This window comes from Echinops telfairi, unplaced genomic scaffold, assembly GCF_000313985.2.
Source record: "Echinops telfairi isolate 266 unplaced genomic scaffold, ASM31398v2 ScPeMD7_23;HRSCAF=83, whole genome shotgun sequence".
NCBI classification, from domain to species: domain Eukaryota; kingdom Metazoa; phylum Chordata; class Mammalia; order Afrosoricida; family Tenrecidae; genus Echinops; species Echinops telfairi.
Genome location: NW_022103920.1, coordinates 28266761 through 28282560, shown reverse-complemented (window position 1 = coordinate 28282560; position 15800 = coordinate 28266761). Strand labels below are relative to the sequence as shown.

The 15800-nt window shown below is 45.5% G+C and overlaps 1 protein-coding gene across 3 annotated transcripts in view; it reads left to right on the top strand.

Annotated features, from left to right (window-relative positions):
- Positions 1-15800, top strand: part of ST7 (suppression of tumorigenicity 7) — a 212503-nt gene that overhangs the window by 57930 nt on the left and 138773 nt on the right. For all 3 annotated transcript variants that reach the window (XM_045288752.1, XM_004707768.4, XM_045288753.1), the window contains exon 2: positions 15480-15562. In XM_045288752.1, coding sequence (XP_045144687.1) covers positions 15480-15562 — 83 coding nt within the window. The remainder of the gene's footprint in view (positions 1-15479; positions 15563-15800) is intronic.

The following is a 15800-nucleotide window of genomic DNA, read 5'->3' as shown; positions in this document are numbered from 1 at the left end:
ATTGTCCCACAAACGTTTTGGGTCTCCCCTTATCTCCTGTGCATGTAGAGGTATAAAACTCACCGCCATTGAGTCTGGCTATTCAGCTCTGCAATCTTAAGATCAAAGGGCTTGTAGGCCATAAGTAAAGGAGTGAGCATGGCTATGCTTCAGTAAAACTTGATTTACTGAGACAAGTGGTGCACTGGACTTGGCCCACAGGTTGAAGTTTGCCAGCCCCTGATGGAGCCTGGTGGTACAGTGGTTAAAACTTTGATGATAACCCACAATTCAGTGGTTTAAACCCACCAGCCACTCTGCAGGAGAAAGATGTGGCAGTCTGCTTCTGTAAAGACTGGGAACCCAGGAGCTAACTTAACTCTGTACTGTAACATTGCAGTGAGTTGGGATCAACAGTGGGATGGGGTGGTGGCGGGGGAGGAGACGGAAATGATGTGGACAATCTGATGCTTTGCTTAAATTAGCCAGTTACTCTGCTTGTAATACCACATAAATCTCTTGACAGGCTATATTTCAGCATGATATAGAGAGCTAGGTGTTGATTAAGTATTTATTGAATACCTGCTATAATTTTGCTATTTTAATAAGAACTATGGAGGAATTAGAACAAGCTTGGGAATTGGGCAGTCCCCAGTCTTATTAGGAAAATGACTCTTATGTATAATTAGCAAACACTAGAGAGAATATTAAATATGTTATATGGTCACAGTGAGATTTATCTCCTGACTCTCGAGAGAAAAAGATAAGCGTGTCGGTATCCGCTCGTCTTCAGCCCAGAAACGAGGGCAGGCATGATTTCCTGTGAGCATGTGGTGCCGGCCCAGTAGCTGGGTGCCAGCTTCCTGACGTTGGTGCCCTTCTCCATCGCTCTGTATCACGCAGTCATCAGAACAAGGGCGGTGGGGGAATGGAAGGTCGAGAATTATCTGAGCAGCTATGTAGAGACATTGGGTAAAACATCACAGACTGTGAACGGTTTGCATTCGCAGTTGTACAGTCGGCAGCAAAGATGCTAACACCATGCCACCCATTTCAACTCAGTCGCAGGACAAGGCATCAGAAGCGGTTTCTAGGATTAGACATCTGACCTTGTGAACGACACCTGCTGTCTCGGGACTAATGTGGCTTCATCTGTCTTTGGTTGCTCCTCTTGTTCACGGTCTTTAGGCTGGAGCGCATCAGGTGTGATGTGGTGGAAAGATGACTGAGGTGGTGGTGTACAGGGGGGTTAGCGCAATGCCTCGGCCAGTGAAAGGAGGGTTGGTCTGCTGAGCGGAGCACGAGGGACAAGAATGATCCGACTGGGGACATCTAGGAGTGCCCACTTTGTGTTCAAATGAATTTACAGGGACCCGCAATGATAGCGCTATGGGAACCATCCAGTGAATTCTCTGTGACTAATGCTCAGGCGTTGGCTGTTGGCGCGTGGATTTATGCCACTCTCTGTCACTTTCAGGCTGTGTGGTCTTAGGCAAGGGACGTTAGTTTCCTTGTCTGTAAAACTAGGTAAAATTATTATCATTGGTTGTTGTGAAAATTAAATAAAGACAGCCAATATAAAGCATTTAGCCCAATTGCCTGGTATGTTTATTAAATGCTAAATGTGGTATTCGAAAGTAGATTGTGGTAATGATTGTACAACTCTCTTCAATACGATTGAACTATTGAATTGACCGATATGTAGACTAAATGTCAATGAAACTATTTTGGAAGAAAAAACGAAGAAATGTTAACTGTGCTTATTATTGTTGTTATTAGTCAGATGGGAACCAAGTTTCAGTGTCAATGAAAATCTTCAGCCATTTACAATTATGATGATACAGCATTTTATAACCTTCTAGGCAGGACACGTTTCTTTCTTTTTTTTAATTTTGATTTTTTAAATATATTTTTAATTCATTTTTATTTGGCAGTAAAAATAGATCTTATATTTTCACTTCTATTCAAAGCGACAGGGGCAGATCAGTATTAGGTTGGTATTTTGGATTATTGCCCCCAATTTTAGAACAGACATTCTGTTCTCTGCCATCAGGGTGTGTCCACTCATGTCCTTTGTAGATTTCGTAGCATCTGCCTAGTGTAAAATTGAAGTCAGTTCATAGCAGCTATTTCTGAAAAAGTCCTGAGAAACACAAGGGGGTTCAAAACAGTTTGGGGACAAAAAGAATGAAAAGGTAATGGTATGTTCCCATTAACCTTCTGAAGCCCCCTCATGTCAAGAGACAAGTATATGCCATTTTTTTAAAAGAAAAGAAAGAATCGAGCAAAAGCTCCTGAACTAATCGGAGATAAGAGGAAGAACTTCTATTTTAAACGGAATTGTGGTAGACTGCCTGTTTTAACCCCAAAGGTCTCTACAAGGGGGATTTCCCCCAAAATATTTCCTTTCAGCGACGTGGCTCCTTTTGTCTGTTTCAGAAGTGGATCATCTTATTTCAAAGCGGGTGCTCTCTCTCCTGTCACAGTCCTAGATCTGCTTTAGCTGTGACGAAGACCGGAAAGCGGCTCCTTGGAAGTGGTTTCTATGTTCTACGCCTGGTTTTCATTTTTCCAGAGGTGCTTACACCTGCAATGATGCCATCTCATGTAACTGCATGCCTCTGCCCATACTGCGCACACGTGTGCTCCAGCTGTGTGCTGTGCAGTTGGGCGGAAGCCCTGTGAAACTCTGTGTAGTCAGTGTGTTCTCTCTTTGTTTTGCTTCTGCATGTCATCAGATACTCCCAGGTGCCCCTTCTGGATCACAGAGTTGAAGGTGTGGTTGCGTTGTTGTGAGGTGCCATTCAGTTGTTCTCACGTCTACTGACCCGAGGCACAGCAGCATGTGTGGCCGTATTTGAGCACATTGCTGCAGCCAGCCAGCCATCTCATCGAGGGCTTTCCACTTTGCTGCCGCCCCTCTACTCCACTAAGCATACCATCCTGCCTTCTAAGTAGCAGTCTACCTGTAGATCTGTTCATTCTTCTGGCAGTGCACGAGTTATTCAATATTCTTTGCCAGCGGCTTATTCACATGGATCGGTTCTTCTCTCGCCTTCCTTATTTCTTGCCCAGATTGTGCTCGCATGTGAGGCCACTGAAAGAAACCACGGCTGGAGTCAGGTGCGCCTTAGTTCTCGAAGGGAGACCTTTGTGTTTTTACATGAGAAAAGTAGGCAAAGAATACGAACCAATAGTTTCTAAACAAATGTAAGAACCTGACAGAAATGTCAAGCTAGTTATCAAAGAAAGGACTTATTCCCCCCCTGGTTGTTAAATATTTGGCAAGACACAATACTTCATCTATTGTGCCCGTGCCCTGAAACTCTTAGGAGTGAAAAGTGGCGCAGCCATTTTGGGAAATAGTATGAATGGAGGGTTTGAAATGTTTGTGACCTTGGACCTGTGAATAGTGCTTTCAGGAATCCATTCTAAGGAAATGAATCAGAAGGTCCTCAAGCCTCAGGATGCTGTGTTGTCCGTTGCAGTGAGTTGGCTCTGATTCTTGGTGATCCCAAGGGCAACAGAATGAATCTGTTCTGTGACCTACTGTTGTGGCCACTGCCTATTCTGGGTGCCTTTCAATCTGAGGGACCCATCATCTAGCACCATGTTGGACAGTATTCCATTGTGAGTCATAAGGCTTGCAGTGAACAAGTTTGGGAAGTAGGTCAGCAGACTTTTCTTCCACGTCTGTCTTAGTCTGGAAACTGTTGAACCATGTCCATCCTGGGTGACCCTCTGGTATTTGAAATACCAGTGGTACAGCTTCCAGCTCACAGCCACAATTCCAGCACTGACAGTGCTGCCCGCGGGGGGGATGGGGCTGGGGGGTGGGTGGTGCTTTGTGTGTGTGTGTGTGTGTGACTTTTCTTTTAAGTATTGGGAGTGATTCCCCCCCACTTTTAAACAGATTGTTTATAATAGTATGATAGATGGCCTTCCCATGGTAATATTCACTTATAATATAGTTGCCTGATTAACCTGGGGCTTCAGCAACTACTGACTCACCTAAAAATCTGGGCATTGAGCAGTTGCTAATTAAATACATCTGTGCGTCATTTCCAAGGTATGCATGTTTTTTTAGCAGCTTCTTCCACCGAAGTGGGCAGCCCAGCCCTTCTTCGGTGTCTGTTCTTAGTCTGGAAGCTCCACTGAAACCCGTTCACTTTGGGTGACCCTGCTGGCCTTTGAAATCCCAGTGACAGAGCATCACAGCACCGCCCAAGTCACCACAGTACAACAAACTGACAGACAAACGATGGGAAGACCAAAGGTTGAAGTTGTTAAGGATTTTGTCTTAATTGGACCCATAATCAATGCTCATGGAAGCAACAGCCAGGAGATCAAAAGAGGTATTGCATTAGGTAAATCTGCTGCACAAGACCTCTTTAGAATATTGAAGAGCAAGGATGTTACTTTGAGGCCTAAGGTGCCCCTAACCCAAGCTAAGGGATTCTCCTTTGCATTATGTGCACATGAAAATTGCACATTGAATGAGGAAGACAGTAGAAGAATAGCTGCATTTGAATTGTGGTGCCACAGAGGAATATTGAAAGGACCATGTACCGCTGAATGGACACACTGCTCGGTCTTGAAAGAAGTAAGACCAGAGTGCTCCTTAGAGGCAAAGGTGGCAAGACTTACTCTGACCCAGATGGTGGCAGATGGAATGTGATAACTTTCTCCTCAAGAGAAAGAAAATTAAGTCCCCAACCTTTGGTGAATATGTTGAAAATAAATCCCTCAGTTGGGTTCCGACTGGAATTTTACTGCCCATGGTCTCCAGCTGCTATTAACGTCCTATGAGACACACTAGTCAGCAGGGGATTGTTAAAAGCAAAGTGAATTACATTCATAGGATGTGTGAAAATCAGCATAGATGCAGTTGTGTGTGTGAACTGAAAGCAGCTGACAGTAACATGCACGACTCTAGAACACTCCAACGCCCAACAGATGGGCCCTTGCTGGGTCCTCCACCCCCAGGTGGTGAACCAGGAGTATGCTGGGCTTCTGCGGTAGAAGGGTCACTGTCCACGTAGGAGACCTGGGTTCAGTTCCCAGCTACACCTCAGGTGCAGCCACGCCTTGCTAGCCATTGGAGGCTTGTGTGTTTCAAGGATGCTAAGCAGCTTTCAATAGAGCTTCCAGACTGAGATGGGTTCTTAGAAGAACTACTACAGCAACGGCTCCATAGCAACTAGTAACAACAATGTGCCTATGTGTAGTTGTCACATTAGTGATGAACTCGGTTTAAATGTTTCTCAGTGGGACAGGAGGAGGTGAAAGGAAAGAAGTAGGAGGCAAAAGCTATTTATAGAGGTATTGCTATAGGCATGTATATATGTACATATATGAATTTATAATGAAATGGATAGAGGCCAATGTACACATATTTATATGTTAAATATTAAGATAGCAGACTTTGAGCCTCAACACTTTGTTCTTTTATAACCTGGCACTCTTTGATACTCACCTTCCTGAAGACAAAATGGGTGCATAGGCAAATGTGGTGAAAAAAGTGGATGGTGCCCAGCTATCAAAAGATATAGCATCTGAGGTCTTAAGGCTTGAAGTTAAAGAAGCAGCCATCTAGCAGGGAAGCAAATAAGCCCACATGGAACAAGCATATAAGCCTGTGTGTGATCATGGGGTGTCGATGGGATCAGGTATCAGGTATCAAAAGATTCAAAACAAACAATTATATTGATGTGAATGAGGGGGGTTGGAGTGGAGACCCAAAGCCCATCTGTAGACATTTGGACATTCTCCCACAGAAGGGTTACAAGGAAGAGATGATACAACCAGGGTGCAGTATAGCACCAACAAAACACACATCATTCATCTAGTTCCTGAATGCTTCCACTGCCCCCACTACCATGACCCAGTTCTACCTTACAAATCCAGTTAGACTGGAGAACGCACATTGGTACAAGTAAGAGCTTTTGACAGATTAAACTCTCAGGAACAGTAGTGAGAGTAGCAATATCATGAGGTTATGGGGACGATGGGGGCGGGGAAGGGGAGAGAAAGAGGGATCCTATCACAAGGCTGGATATATAGCCCACCCCCAGGGGGATGAATAACAGAAATGTGGGTGAAGGGAGACAACAGATAGTGTAAGACATGAAATAATAACAACAATATATAATTGATCAAGGATTCATGAGGGTGGGAGGGCGGAAGGAGAGGGGAGGTGGGAAAAGAGGAGCTGATACCAAGGGCTCAAGTAGAAAGAAAATGTTTTGGAAGTGTTGATGGCAACATATGTACAAGTGTGCTTAATGCTACTGAATGATGGATTGTTACAAGATTTGTAAGAGCCCCCCAATAAAATGATTAATAAAATATAGAAAGAAAGAATAAAGTTTTCTTGAAGACCTACATAAGAGTGGAAACTCAGAGGAAGTAGATACCTTTCTAACTTAACTGTATTTCAAAATGCAGTATATGAATGAATCAGTAGCTTCTTTTTTTTAGGGCTGAGAATTCTTGTTGCAGTAAAATTGAGGTCTGAGTTCTCTTTAGCTTCCAATAACCAGTAACCAGTTCCCATCCAGTCAATTGCAAACCCATGACAACCCATGTGTGTTAAAAGTAGAACTGTACTCCAGGGGATTGTCAGCCAATGGTTTTTCCTGAAGTAGATCCCCAGTCCTTTCCCCTGAAGGTCTGGTCGAACTCTTACCCCAAACTTTCGGTGAGCAGCCATATCATAGAGATTGGTGACCAAATGCCACTCAAGGTGAATGGAAGTCCACGCATATTTTACGTGGCTGGTGGCGGTGCTCTGAAGAGGCCTCTGGAACACTCTGGTGGGAGGGCAGGAACCACGGAGTGTGCTCTTCGATCACACTCACTGCAGCTGCGCTGGAGGCGTGTGTATAATTCATAGAAGTGTACTACCCTGACATCTCACCTTCTGAGAACCCAGCAGTCCCATAGGTTCAACTCCCCAAAGCACCAAGCTCTGAGGAAAAAGAAAACAAAACAGTGTTTATCCCCCACAAGTGTAGCCTCAAAGGATTACCAAAGGGGGTGGGGAGCTTCATTTTGGCTCTTGACTGCAGCTCTTATTTTACACCATCTTATGCATACCCTTTGGGACCTTTGCTTAGTAGCCTTCTCAAAGAAACATTCCTTGATGCACATTTGTTCCCAGGCTGTTAGGGACATGTCCTCTGTATTTATAGAGCAGCAGACAAAACTAGAATAGCCTGATAGCTTGTTTCCTTGTTCGCCGCTCTCACAAACCCTGGGCTCCTTGAGGACAAAATTTTAACATCATCCATCTTTGTATTCCCAGCATTTTATATAGACCTGGCAAGGAGTAGACATGAATATTTATTGAGTGAACACAGCTTGAATTTGAACTCACAAGGGATTTTGCAAAGCACAACAAGGGGAGAAAGCATTTTAAAGCAAGCAGACAATAACAAATAATAGTTAGTACCTGATAGCAGGACAAGTGACAAAATAGTATGAAAAAGACACCCCAGTCTGGGATGACTTAATTTTGGAGAGAAATAGCCTAGGGTGGTATAGTATGATAAGCTTTGGGTTGCAATCCAGAAGATTGGCCGTTCAAACCCACCAGCTGTTCTTTAGCACAAAGATGAGGCTTTTTGCTCCCATAAGGATTTACAGTCTCAGAAAGCCCAAGGAACAGTCTCCCGTGTCTTACCTAATGGCTCATCAGGTCAGGTTACATGTAGTGGTCTTACTGTATGGAGATAACATAAGAATGTCTGAGGTGCTCTCAGGATATCAGTGAGTAGGAGTTGAGGGTTTTCTTACTTTACTCACTCGACATATTGTAGGGAAAAATGCATTGCTATCAAGGGACGCCATGTTTGGTAAAGTAGACAGCCAATAGAAATGAGAAAGACCCTCAGTCAGGTGAATTGGTACATGTGTTAGGCAGGATTCCCTAGAGAAACAAAATCAGGACACTTAGGATTATAAATATATATGTATATATCATATATACTTATATATTTTTATATATTATATATATTTTATATATGTATATATATATTTATAAGGTTATATTTATATATAACCTTAGCAAGTACGATACATAGGTTTACATAGCGAGAAGGAATATAACAGCTAATTAGTCCACACAGCAGAACAGAGGGCTCAGTTCAGCTCACTTTTGTGGAACTGTTAAGATACTGAAATCCCTTCAACTCACTTGGGCCTCTGGTCCAAGGTCAAGGAAGCCGAGTCTGCCCTCAGGCAAGACAAGCAGGATGAGGCAGCAGCAGCAGGAGAGAAGTTGAGACGTAGCAGAGGCCAGTTGCATCGAGCTTAGCAAAGCAGTCAGGATGGATCCTCAAGAAGCGTGGAGAAGCAGGGCTCCATGGAGCCTCAAGCTCTAGTGATTCACAGCACGGCTAGGGGACAAGGTCCACGGGTTGGCTTGGCCCACAATAGCGCAGCACAAGGTTGAGGCAAAAGACTAGCTCAGGCAGCAGAGCGCTGGTCAGGGAGAAAGAGGGAAGAGGGCTGGCCTTGGGCAGCCATTTATTTCATCACCCTCGAATCAAGCTGTGACCTGATTAAACTCTCTCCACATGTTCCCATGGAAGCCTAGTTGGCACAATAAACCTAACAATCACAGTACAATGGCCATAACAATGGACTCAAACACACCAACCATCATGAATGCCCTTTAAGTTCCCCTCACCAAGAGCCGGCCCGAGTCCATTGGTGGCAATGCATAACAGGAGCGTTTGTTGAGTCTCTTTGGTATAGTCCCCCGCTGTGCAAGTGCACTGGGGATAAAACCACACGGGCTCCGACTTTGTCACCTGCGCAGCCATCAGACTGAGTTCCTCTTGGAGCTGGCTCAGTGAGGGCCTCTAGGCTAGGTGGGTCAGGCCCGAGGGATCCGAGTCCTGACAAGGCCGCCTTCCTGCCGCCCAGCTCCAAGAAGGGTTTGCTTTCCTACAGGCAGCCATGTCTTTTTGTATTCCTGATATTAAACCATGTACAAGAAACAGAAACTTTCATTTGTCTCCGACGCTGAATTGAAACACGCTTCAAATGCTAACAATATAAGAACAGCCGATAGGGAGCCCTCTCTGACTCTTGGGCAGGGCATCCATCGCTCCTCACGGTCAGCCTGCCTGTGAGTGAAAACGGACAGATGTGCCGAGACCTTGGGGGTTATTGGTGTTTGTGGGTGACTGGACTTTGGAAAGTCATGGCTTGGCAAATAGACTTGTCCCAGCATGGCAGTGGGCGCCATGGAAACGAACCCCCGCATTGTTTGCACCAGTACAGTTCACCATGGTGCACAGTTGGGAGGGGCAGGCACGTGTGCGGCTCTGTTCCCCAGTAAAGTGAGACACCCAGAGGAGCAGAAACGGCCTACCTTGAAGTTGCCAAGGCAACCTCATGGGCAGAGCGAAGAGTAGACAGAATGAGTTATGAGGGGCTAAAAATAGACGTCCATGCCATTTTCCTCACTCAGGTTTGATTAAGGAATTGGGATGCTTGAAAGCCTGAGAAAAATGCTCAGCTCCCAAGGGAAGCAGTGTGAAGGGCATGGAGAAGCAACAAGTGGGGAAGAGCGGTGTTCCTAATGCCCTTTAAAGGCTCGCTGAAGTGTCACCGTGCCCAGATGGAAGCAGATTGTGGGAAATATGCAAATACTGTGTGCTAAAATGTGCACTATGGTGGGAATTGGTGGGGACATATATTGAGGTAAAAACGATTTTATTTCCTTATTAAAAATATTTCCCTCAGCTACGACTTCATACCAGCTTATTTTCACAGGATGGGCCAATCAGCGTGTGCAGTAACAGGTTCTGGCAGCAGGCTGAGGTTGCATTTCATTTGCTAATAGTTGAGAAGCCCTTGAAGCAGATTAAGTTGGTGAATCTTAGAGCCCTTTCTGGACATCTTGCAGTTATTCAAGATCATCAAGTGTCTATATTGAGTTTCACCTTCTTGAATTATTATCCTAGTGACTTGTTTTATATTGATGCTGAACACATTACTGTAAAATAAACAGCTTAAAATGACTGCCCTCTAACTTACCAAATTCTGTACCCCCTTCAACATGTAGACTCTGGTTAAACCTTCAGAATTCTTCCCTTGTTTTACCTGGCATCCATTTGTAGTGTGAGGACTTACCACAGGGCAGGTGAATTGATTATTGGGCTTTGGACTGCAGCATCATGCTTGACACATGAAAGGTGTTCAGGAAATGTTAGTTTGGAAATACTGATGAAAACTGCTGCTACTGTTTTTTTAAGATATTTAGTTCATTTTCTCCTGCTTCCTATAACATAGTTCCAAATCACAAACCCAAACATAAACATTGATGAGGTCTTGGAATTGAAAGTTGGCAGTTCAAACCCAGCCAGGGGTGGTTGCTATTAGGGGCTATCTATCATGCCAGTTCTGACTCATAGTGACCGTTTGTCCAACAACATGAAATGCTGTCCTGTCCGGTACCATCCTCATCATTGTTCTTTGTTTGAGCCCATTGTTGCAGTGACCATGTCAGTCCATTTTGGGGGGGCCTTCCTCTTCGTTGTTGCCCCTCTACTTTAATCAAGTCCTTCTCCAGCAACTGGACTCTCTTGACAAAATCTCTCCATCCTTGCCTCTAAAGAGCATTCTGCCCGTACTTCTTCCAAGACGTGTGTTTGTGCCTCTGGCAGCCCATGACACCTTCAGTGTTCTCTGCCAGCGCCGTGATTGAAATGCACCGATTCTCCCTCAGTCTGCTTTATTCAAAGCCGAACTTTCACGTGCAGGTAAAGCGATCGAAGATACTGTGGCTTGGGCCGATGCACTTAGTACTCAAGGCGTTCAGAGGTCGTGTGCAACAGATCCACCCAGTGCAATGGCTGTTTGAGCTCTTTTCCCCCATGTTTGAAATAAACTTGATGTCACTAAAGAATCCCAAGTTCACTTCAATTTTACATTTCCTCCTTTCATTAACCACTCAGACCAATGCTTATTATACCCCAGAGGTAAGGAGTCTGGAGGGTCCGTTTGATCTCTTGACTGCTGGCTCCATGAGTATTGATAGTGGATCCAAACAAGATTCAACTCTTGACGACATCATTTATCATGATGTTCCCATTGATCCAGTGTGAGGATTTGTGTTTTCCTTGCATTGAGCTGTAATCTACCCAGGGGTACCACAGAAGAACTCCAAGCTCACTGCAGTCAAGTAGAGTCTGATTCATCACAACCTTGTCGAACAGAACAGAACTGCTTCTGTAGGCTTCCAAGGCTGTACATCTTTACGGGAATTAAAGGTCTCATCTTTCTGCCCCCGACAAGAAAGGGCTGCCAGTCTACTTGGTAACCATGAGAGCCAGAAAAACATGGCGTAGTTCAACCCCGGAACCCCCACCACCATGATAACCACTCTCCTAGACCCTTCATTTACACCATCACCCCGAACCCGTCCAACAGCCTAATCGTGAGACCTATTATTGTTCACCTTTTATGTAGAGGAAGTAGCCTAAAAAGTTCTTGGGAGAAAGACGAGGCTTTCTACTCCTGTACAGAGGTGCGGTCTCGGAAACCCACGGTGTAAGTTCTGCTCTGGCTGTAAGGTCCCCTAGAGTGGGATTTGACACGATGGTAGTGGGTTTGTTTGAAGAGCTTCGTTTCCTTGTCCGACGAAGGCTCCTGGTTCCCCTTGCTGTTCCCCGGTTTATGCGTTTCCCCCACGTACCTCATGCCGCCAGTATTTCAGAATGTTGGCTGCAGGCAAATGAGGTTCCAGTCGCCACCCTGTCTCCAGTTGCAAAATACAACTACTAATCTAATCGTGGAAATTGGCTTCATGGCATTGCAATGAGAAAGTCGATGCTCTGATAATGTGAAAATGCTTTCTTCTAAGCCTCATAGAAAGAGCTAAAGTACAAGGCCAAGTACAGAGTGTTGATGGTCACACCCAGCCTCTAGCCGCAGTGAAACCAGTGCCCCCCTAGCCCCCCCAGAGGAATGTCTCTGCCTCTCACTCACTCTCTTCTGTGTCTGTTTTCTTTCAATGCCCACTCTTCTCTCTCTCTCCCAGCACTAGCCAGCGCTCCCTAACTGGACACAAGAAGGAAATTGGTTTTAACTGTGGCTAGATAATCTTAATTTTTTAAAAATAAGTAGAATGTTTTTATCTTTTTTTTTTTTTAATTTAGCCATCAGTTCTTGGATCGTTTGTCCCCTCTGACTCGGTCCTTTGTTTTCAGGAGGGAAGCAGCCTCCTCCTCGGCTTTCTGCTTTGTAGCAGGCGTGGTAGCGCAGGGTTACTAGGCTGCCCCTAAAGCAGGGATCTCGTTTCCTCTTCCTTTTCGAATGGCTTTCACTGAATTCTGTGCCAGGTCTGTCCCCAGCCATCGACCGAGTAGTACCCGGTACAGATCCCGCTGCTCCAACTGCAGAACCTCCAGCTGCAGGTTTTGGCAGCTGTTGTACGTGGAATAATGAGGAATGTGAGGGGTGCTCAGAGTGTGAGGAAGGGCATTTGAGAATTTCAGGGACCCCCCCTCCCCCAACTTGGTAGTTACAAACTGCAGGGTTGTTTTTGTTTGTTGATTTGGTTTTCTAATATGCCTCCTTCCACCAACTAGCGTTTGCCTGAGAAATGCAAAACCATTAGCTGCCCCCGTCCCCTCTCTTAATGGCCAACCCAACAAGCACCTCACCTGTGCTTCCCTTTGCTTGTCCTTCAGCCCTCAGCCCATCATTTCTACTTTTCTACTTTCTGGGAAGAATCTACTTTGTTCTATGTGTGGGCAAAGTGTTTGCTCATTAGACACGTGGGGCAGGACCACCACCTTCCTCAGTTCAAGGCCCGTGGGACATGCCGATGGCTCAACCGTGGGAGCGGATGATGCAGCGTCTGGGCTGACTCTCAGCTGAGATAAGATGGAAACTTTCCCCCTGTTCCCTGGCAAGGCTGCTGAAACACAGCAGCCTGCAAAATATCAGTTACTCCCTATTCCTGACTTTATCCTCCCCTCTGTCTGTGGCTGATGTATTAATGTTTCTTTGTGTGCTCTCAAATAATTGTCAACTAGCCCTTTGTGCGAGAACTTGTCATGAGATGCAGCGTAGTGACAGGGAGTGTATCTAAGCCTGCCTTGAATAAAGTTCTGGCTGGTGGAGTGTCTATGTGCAGGTCTAGTGGAGAATACTGCCGGAGTACATGGTGTACTCTTGTGATTGTGACAGACCACAATTCAAAGCGACACATCCAGAGCAGGAGGGTGGGGGTGAGTTGTGGGACGGGGTGCGCTCTTCAGCCATGCAGCTGCTGGAATGGCCCTTTCTCCCGGCCCTTGTGCTTGACCCGGGACTCTTCCTCTCCCGGAGCTGCCCTCCCCTGCATTCTCCCTCTTGTCCTCTTGGGCCTGCTTAACTCCTGCTCGCTCTCAGGAGTCATGTACATGTCCCTTCTAGGATGTTCCCAAGGAGCCCTGGTGGTGTTGTGAGAGCTGCTTTGGGTTGCTAACTGCAAGGTCAGCCATTCAAACCCACCAGCTACTCCATGGGGGAAAGTTGAGGCTTTCTGCTCCAGTGGAGAATTTACAGCCTCGGAACACACAGGGTCAATTCCAGTCTGTCCTCGAGGGCCACTAGGAGTCAGAGTTGACTGGACGGTAGTGAGTGTGTTTCCAAAATGTCCCCAGGTATCTTTCCTGACGCCCCAGCCTGAGCTGTTAGCACAGCATCCTGTGCACAGCACCTTCCAGTGCACTTAGCAGCCTATTTTCAAACCAGTCCGTAAGCTTCTACGGGGGGAACTGTGTCTGATTCATTCTTGCAGCTTCGGACCCTGGTCTCATTCACAGAAGGAAATATTTGCAAAATGAGGACACATGGCTTCTCTGTCCACTTTGATGACATTACTTTGCTTTCTGGGCTGTGGTGGCTGCTTTCAAAACAGAACCCAAAGCCATTTCCCCCGATGGCATAAAAGGCCGAATGCCTTCCTTCTGAAGCTGACCAGCCTGCTGTTCCCTTCCACAGACACCCTCAGTCAAGGGATAGAGATATGCATGCAAAAAGCCCACCCAGGAGTTGTTTGGCAATGAATAGGATCAGAGTTTTGTGTGGTATCTAAAATAATGGCAACGAATACAGTATATGTCTGATGTACAAAGGGCTTCAAACATTTGTGAGACACTAGAATGACAAGATGTTGGAATTTTTGGGGAAACAACAGGCCCTAATTGAACAACTGAATTAACTATGTAGGCAACAGCAATACAGTGGCGGGCGTGGACCAGAAGTGTGCCAGCAATGAAGAGTCACTGAATATCCCATTTCCACCTTAAAAAATGAATCTAATTAGTTTGACGAGCAGTATAATAGTCTTTTAAGTTAAGTTGACTTTTTTTTAATTACCGCGTGGTGCCTTTTGCCCAGGTGCTGTTCCTTCTTAGAGGTTGCTGTATTATTTCCATCTTTAGTAGCTACTTGATACAGTTGTTGTCCATTTGTCCAAAGGTCTAAATACTGTAATCTGATGATGCGTTGGTCTCACAAGACAAGCCCACTGCTGTCAGGTTGATTCTGACTCCCAGCACCCCAGTCTACAACTGCCCCCCAGGGGAAGGAGCTCAGCTGGTCTGTTGCATAAGCATAGAGTGGCCAGCCAACCACAAGGTCCATCATTCAAACTCACCAGCCACTCCTCAGGAGAGAGATAAGACTATTGGCTCCCCTCAAGACTGATAGTCTCGGAAACCCTTGATAGGGTCGCTGTGAGTCAGCTTGGTTCAGGGCCCGTGAATTTGGCTGTAATCCTTATGGGAACAGGCAGCCACATCTTTCCTCATGGAGCGGCTGGTGGTTTCAAACTGGCAGCCTTTCGCAAGCAGCCGAGCACTTTCTCAGCCGCCCCACGGGCAGAGAAGGGCACGTTCTCCCATTGACTTCCGTTTTGTGCTAGCGTACTACCTTGGATTAAACTTTAAAGTTGTTATGAATTCATACAAAAAAAGTTCAATATGTTTTAGAGATATAAATTAAAAAGCTGCTCTTTGGGTAGGGCACAGTGGGGAGGGGAGAAGGGGCAAAAAGTTCCTTTTTGTTCCTATAATGTAGGTTTGTGTTTATTTGTTCATTTCAAAAGAATCTATAACTTGACCTCTAGTCCTTCAGCCCTTAGTTAAACTGGGAAGCACCATGTGGTGCAGACTGAAAGTCTGGGGGTTTGAGTTCCCGTGAGGTACCTTGGAAGAAAGGCTGGCAATCTATTTCCCCCAAAAAATAGCTATTGAAAACCTCTCTGGAGCATAGTTCTACCCTGATACAGTGGGGTGACCAGGAGTCGGAATCACTCAGCAATACCTGCAGCTGGTGGTCTGTCCTGCTGAGGCATTTTTAGTGAGATTTCGCTATGGTTCGAAGAGTCTGTCATCAGAGATGGAAAGAATTTCATCAAAGAAAAACAAAAGAGTTGGTTTGACTGACGTATGCTGGTATTCATTGCTTTCTCTGCCCCCTTTGTCTTTCAGTGAGCATGTTTCTGAATACATTAACACCGAAGTTCTACGTGGCCCTGACAGGCACTTCTTCATTAATATCAGGGCTTATTTTGGTAAGTGGTACAATCATTCCCATTGAACGCCATGCTGTTTACTGGTATGTGTTATTGTATGTACTGGATGTGTTAGTGTACAAGGGGGTACCCAAAAAATCGGGAAAAATGCACCACTGGACAGTTTTTGTATTATGCACTTTTCTCACTAGGCAAGCATCTAGAAACTGACTCTGAATTAGTGCACCCAGTGGCATCCCCTGGGAAGGTTCTTTCTGGTCACAGTGAATTTTTTCAT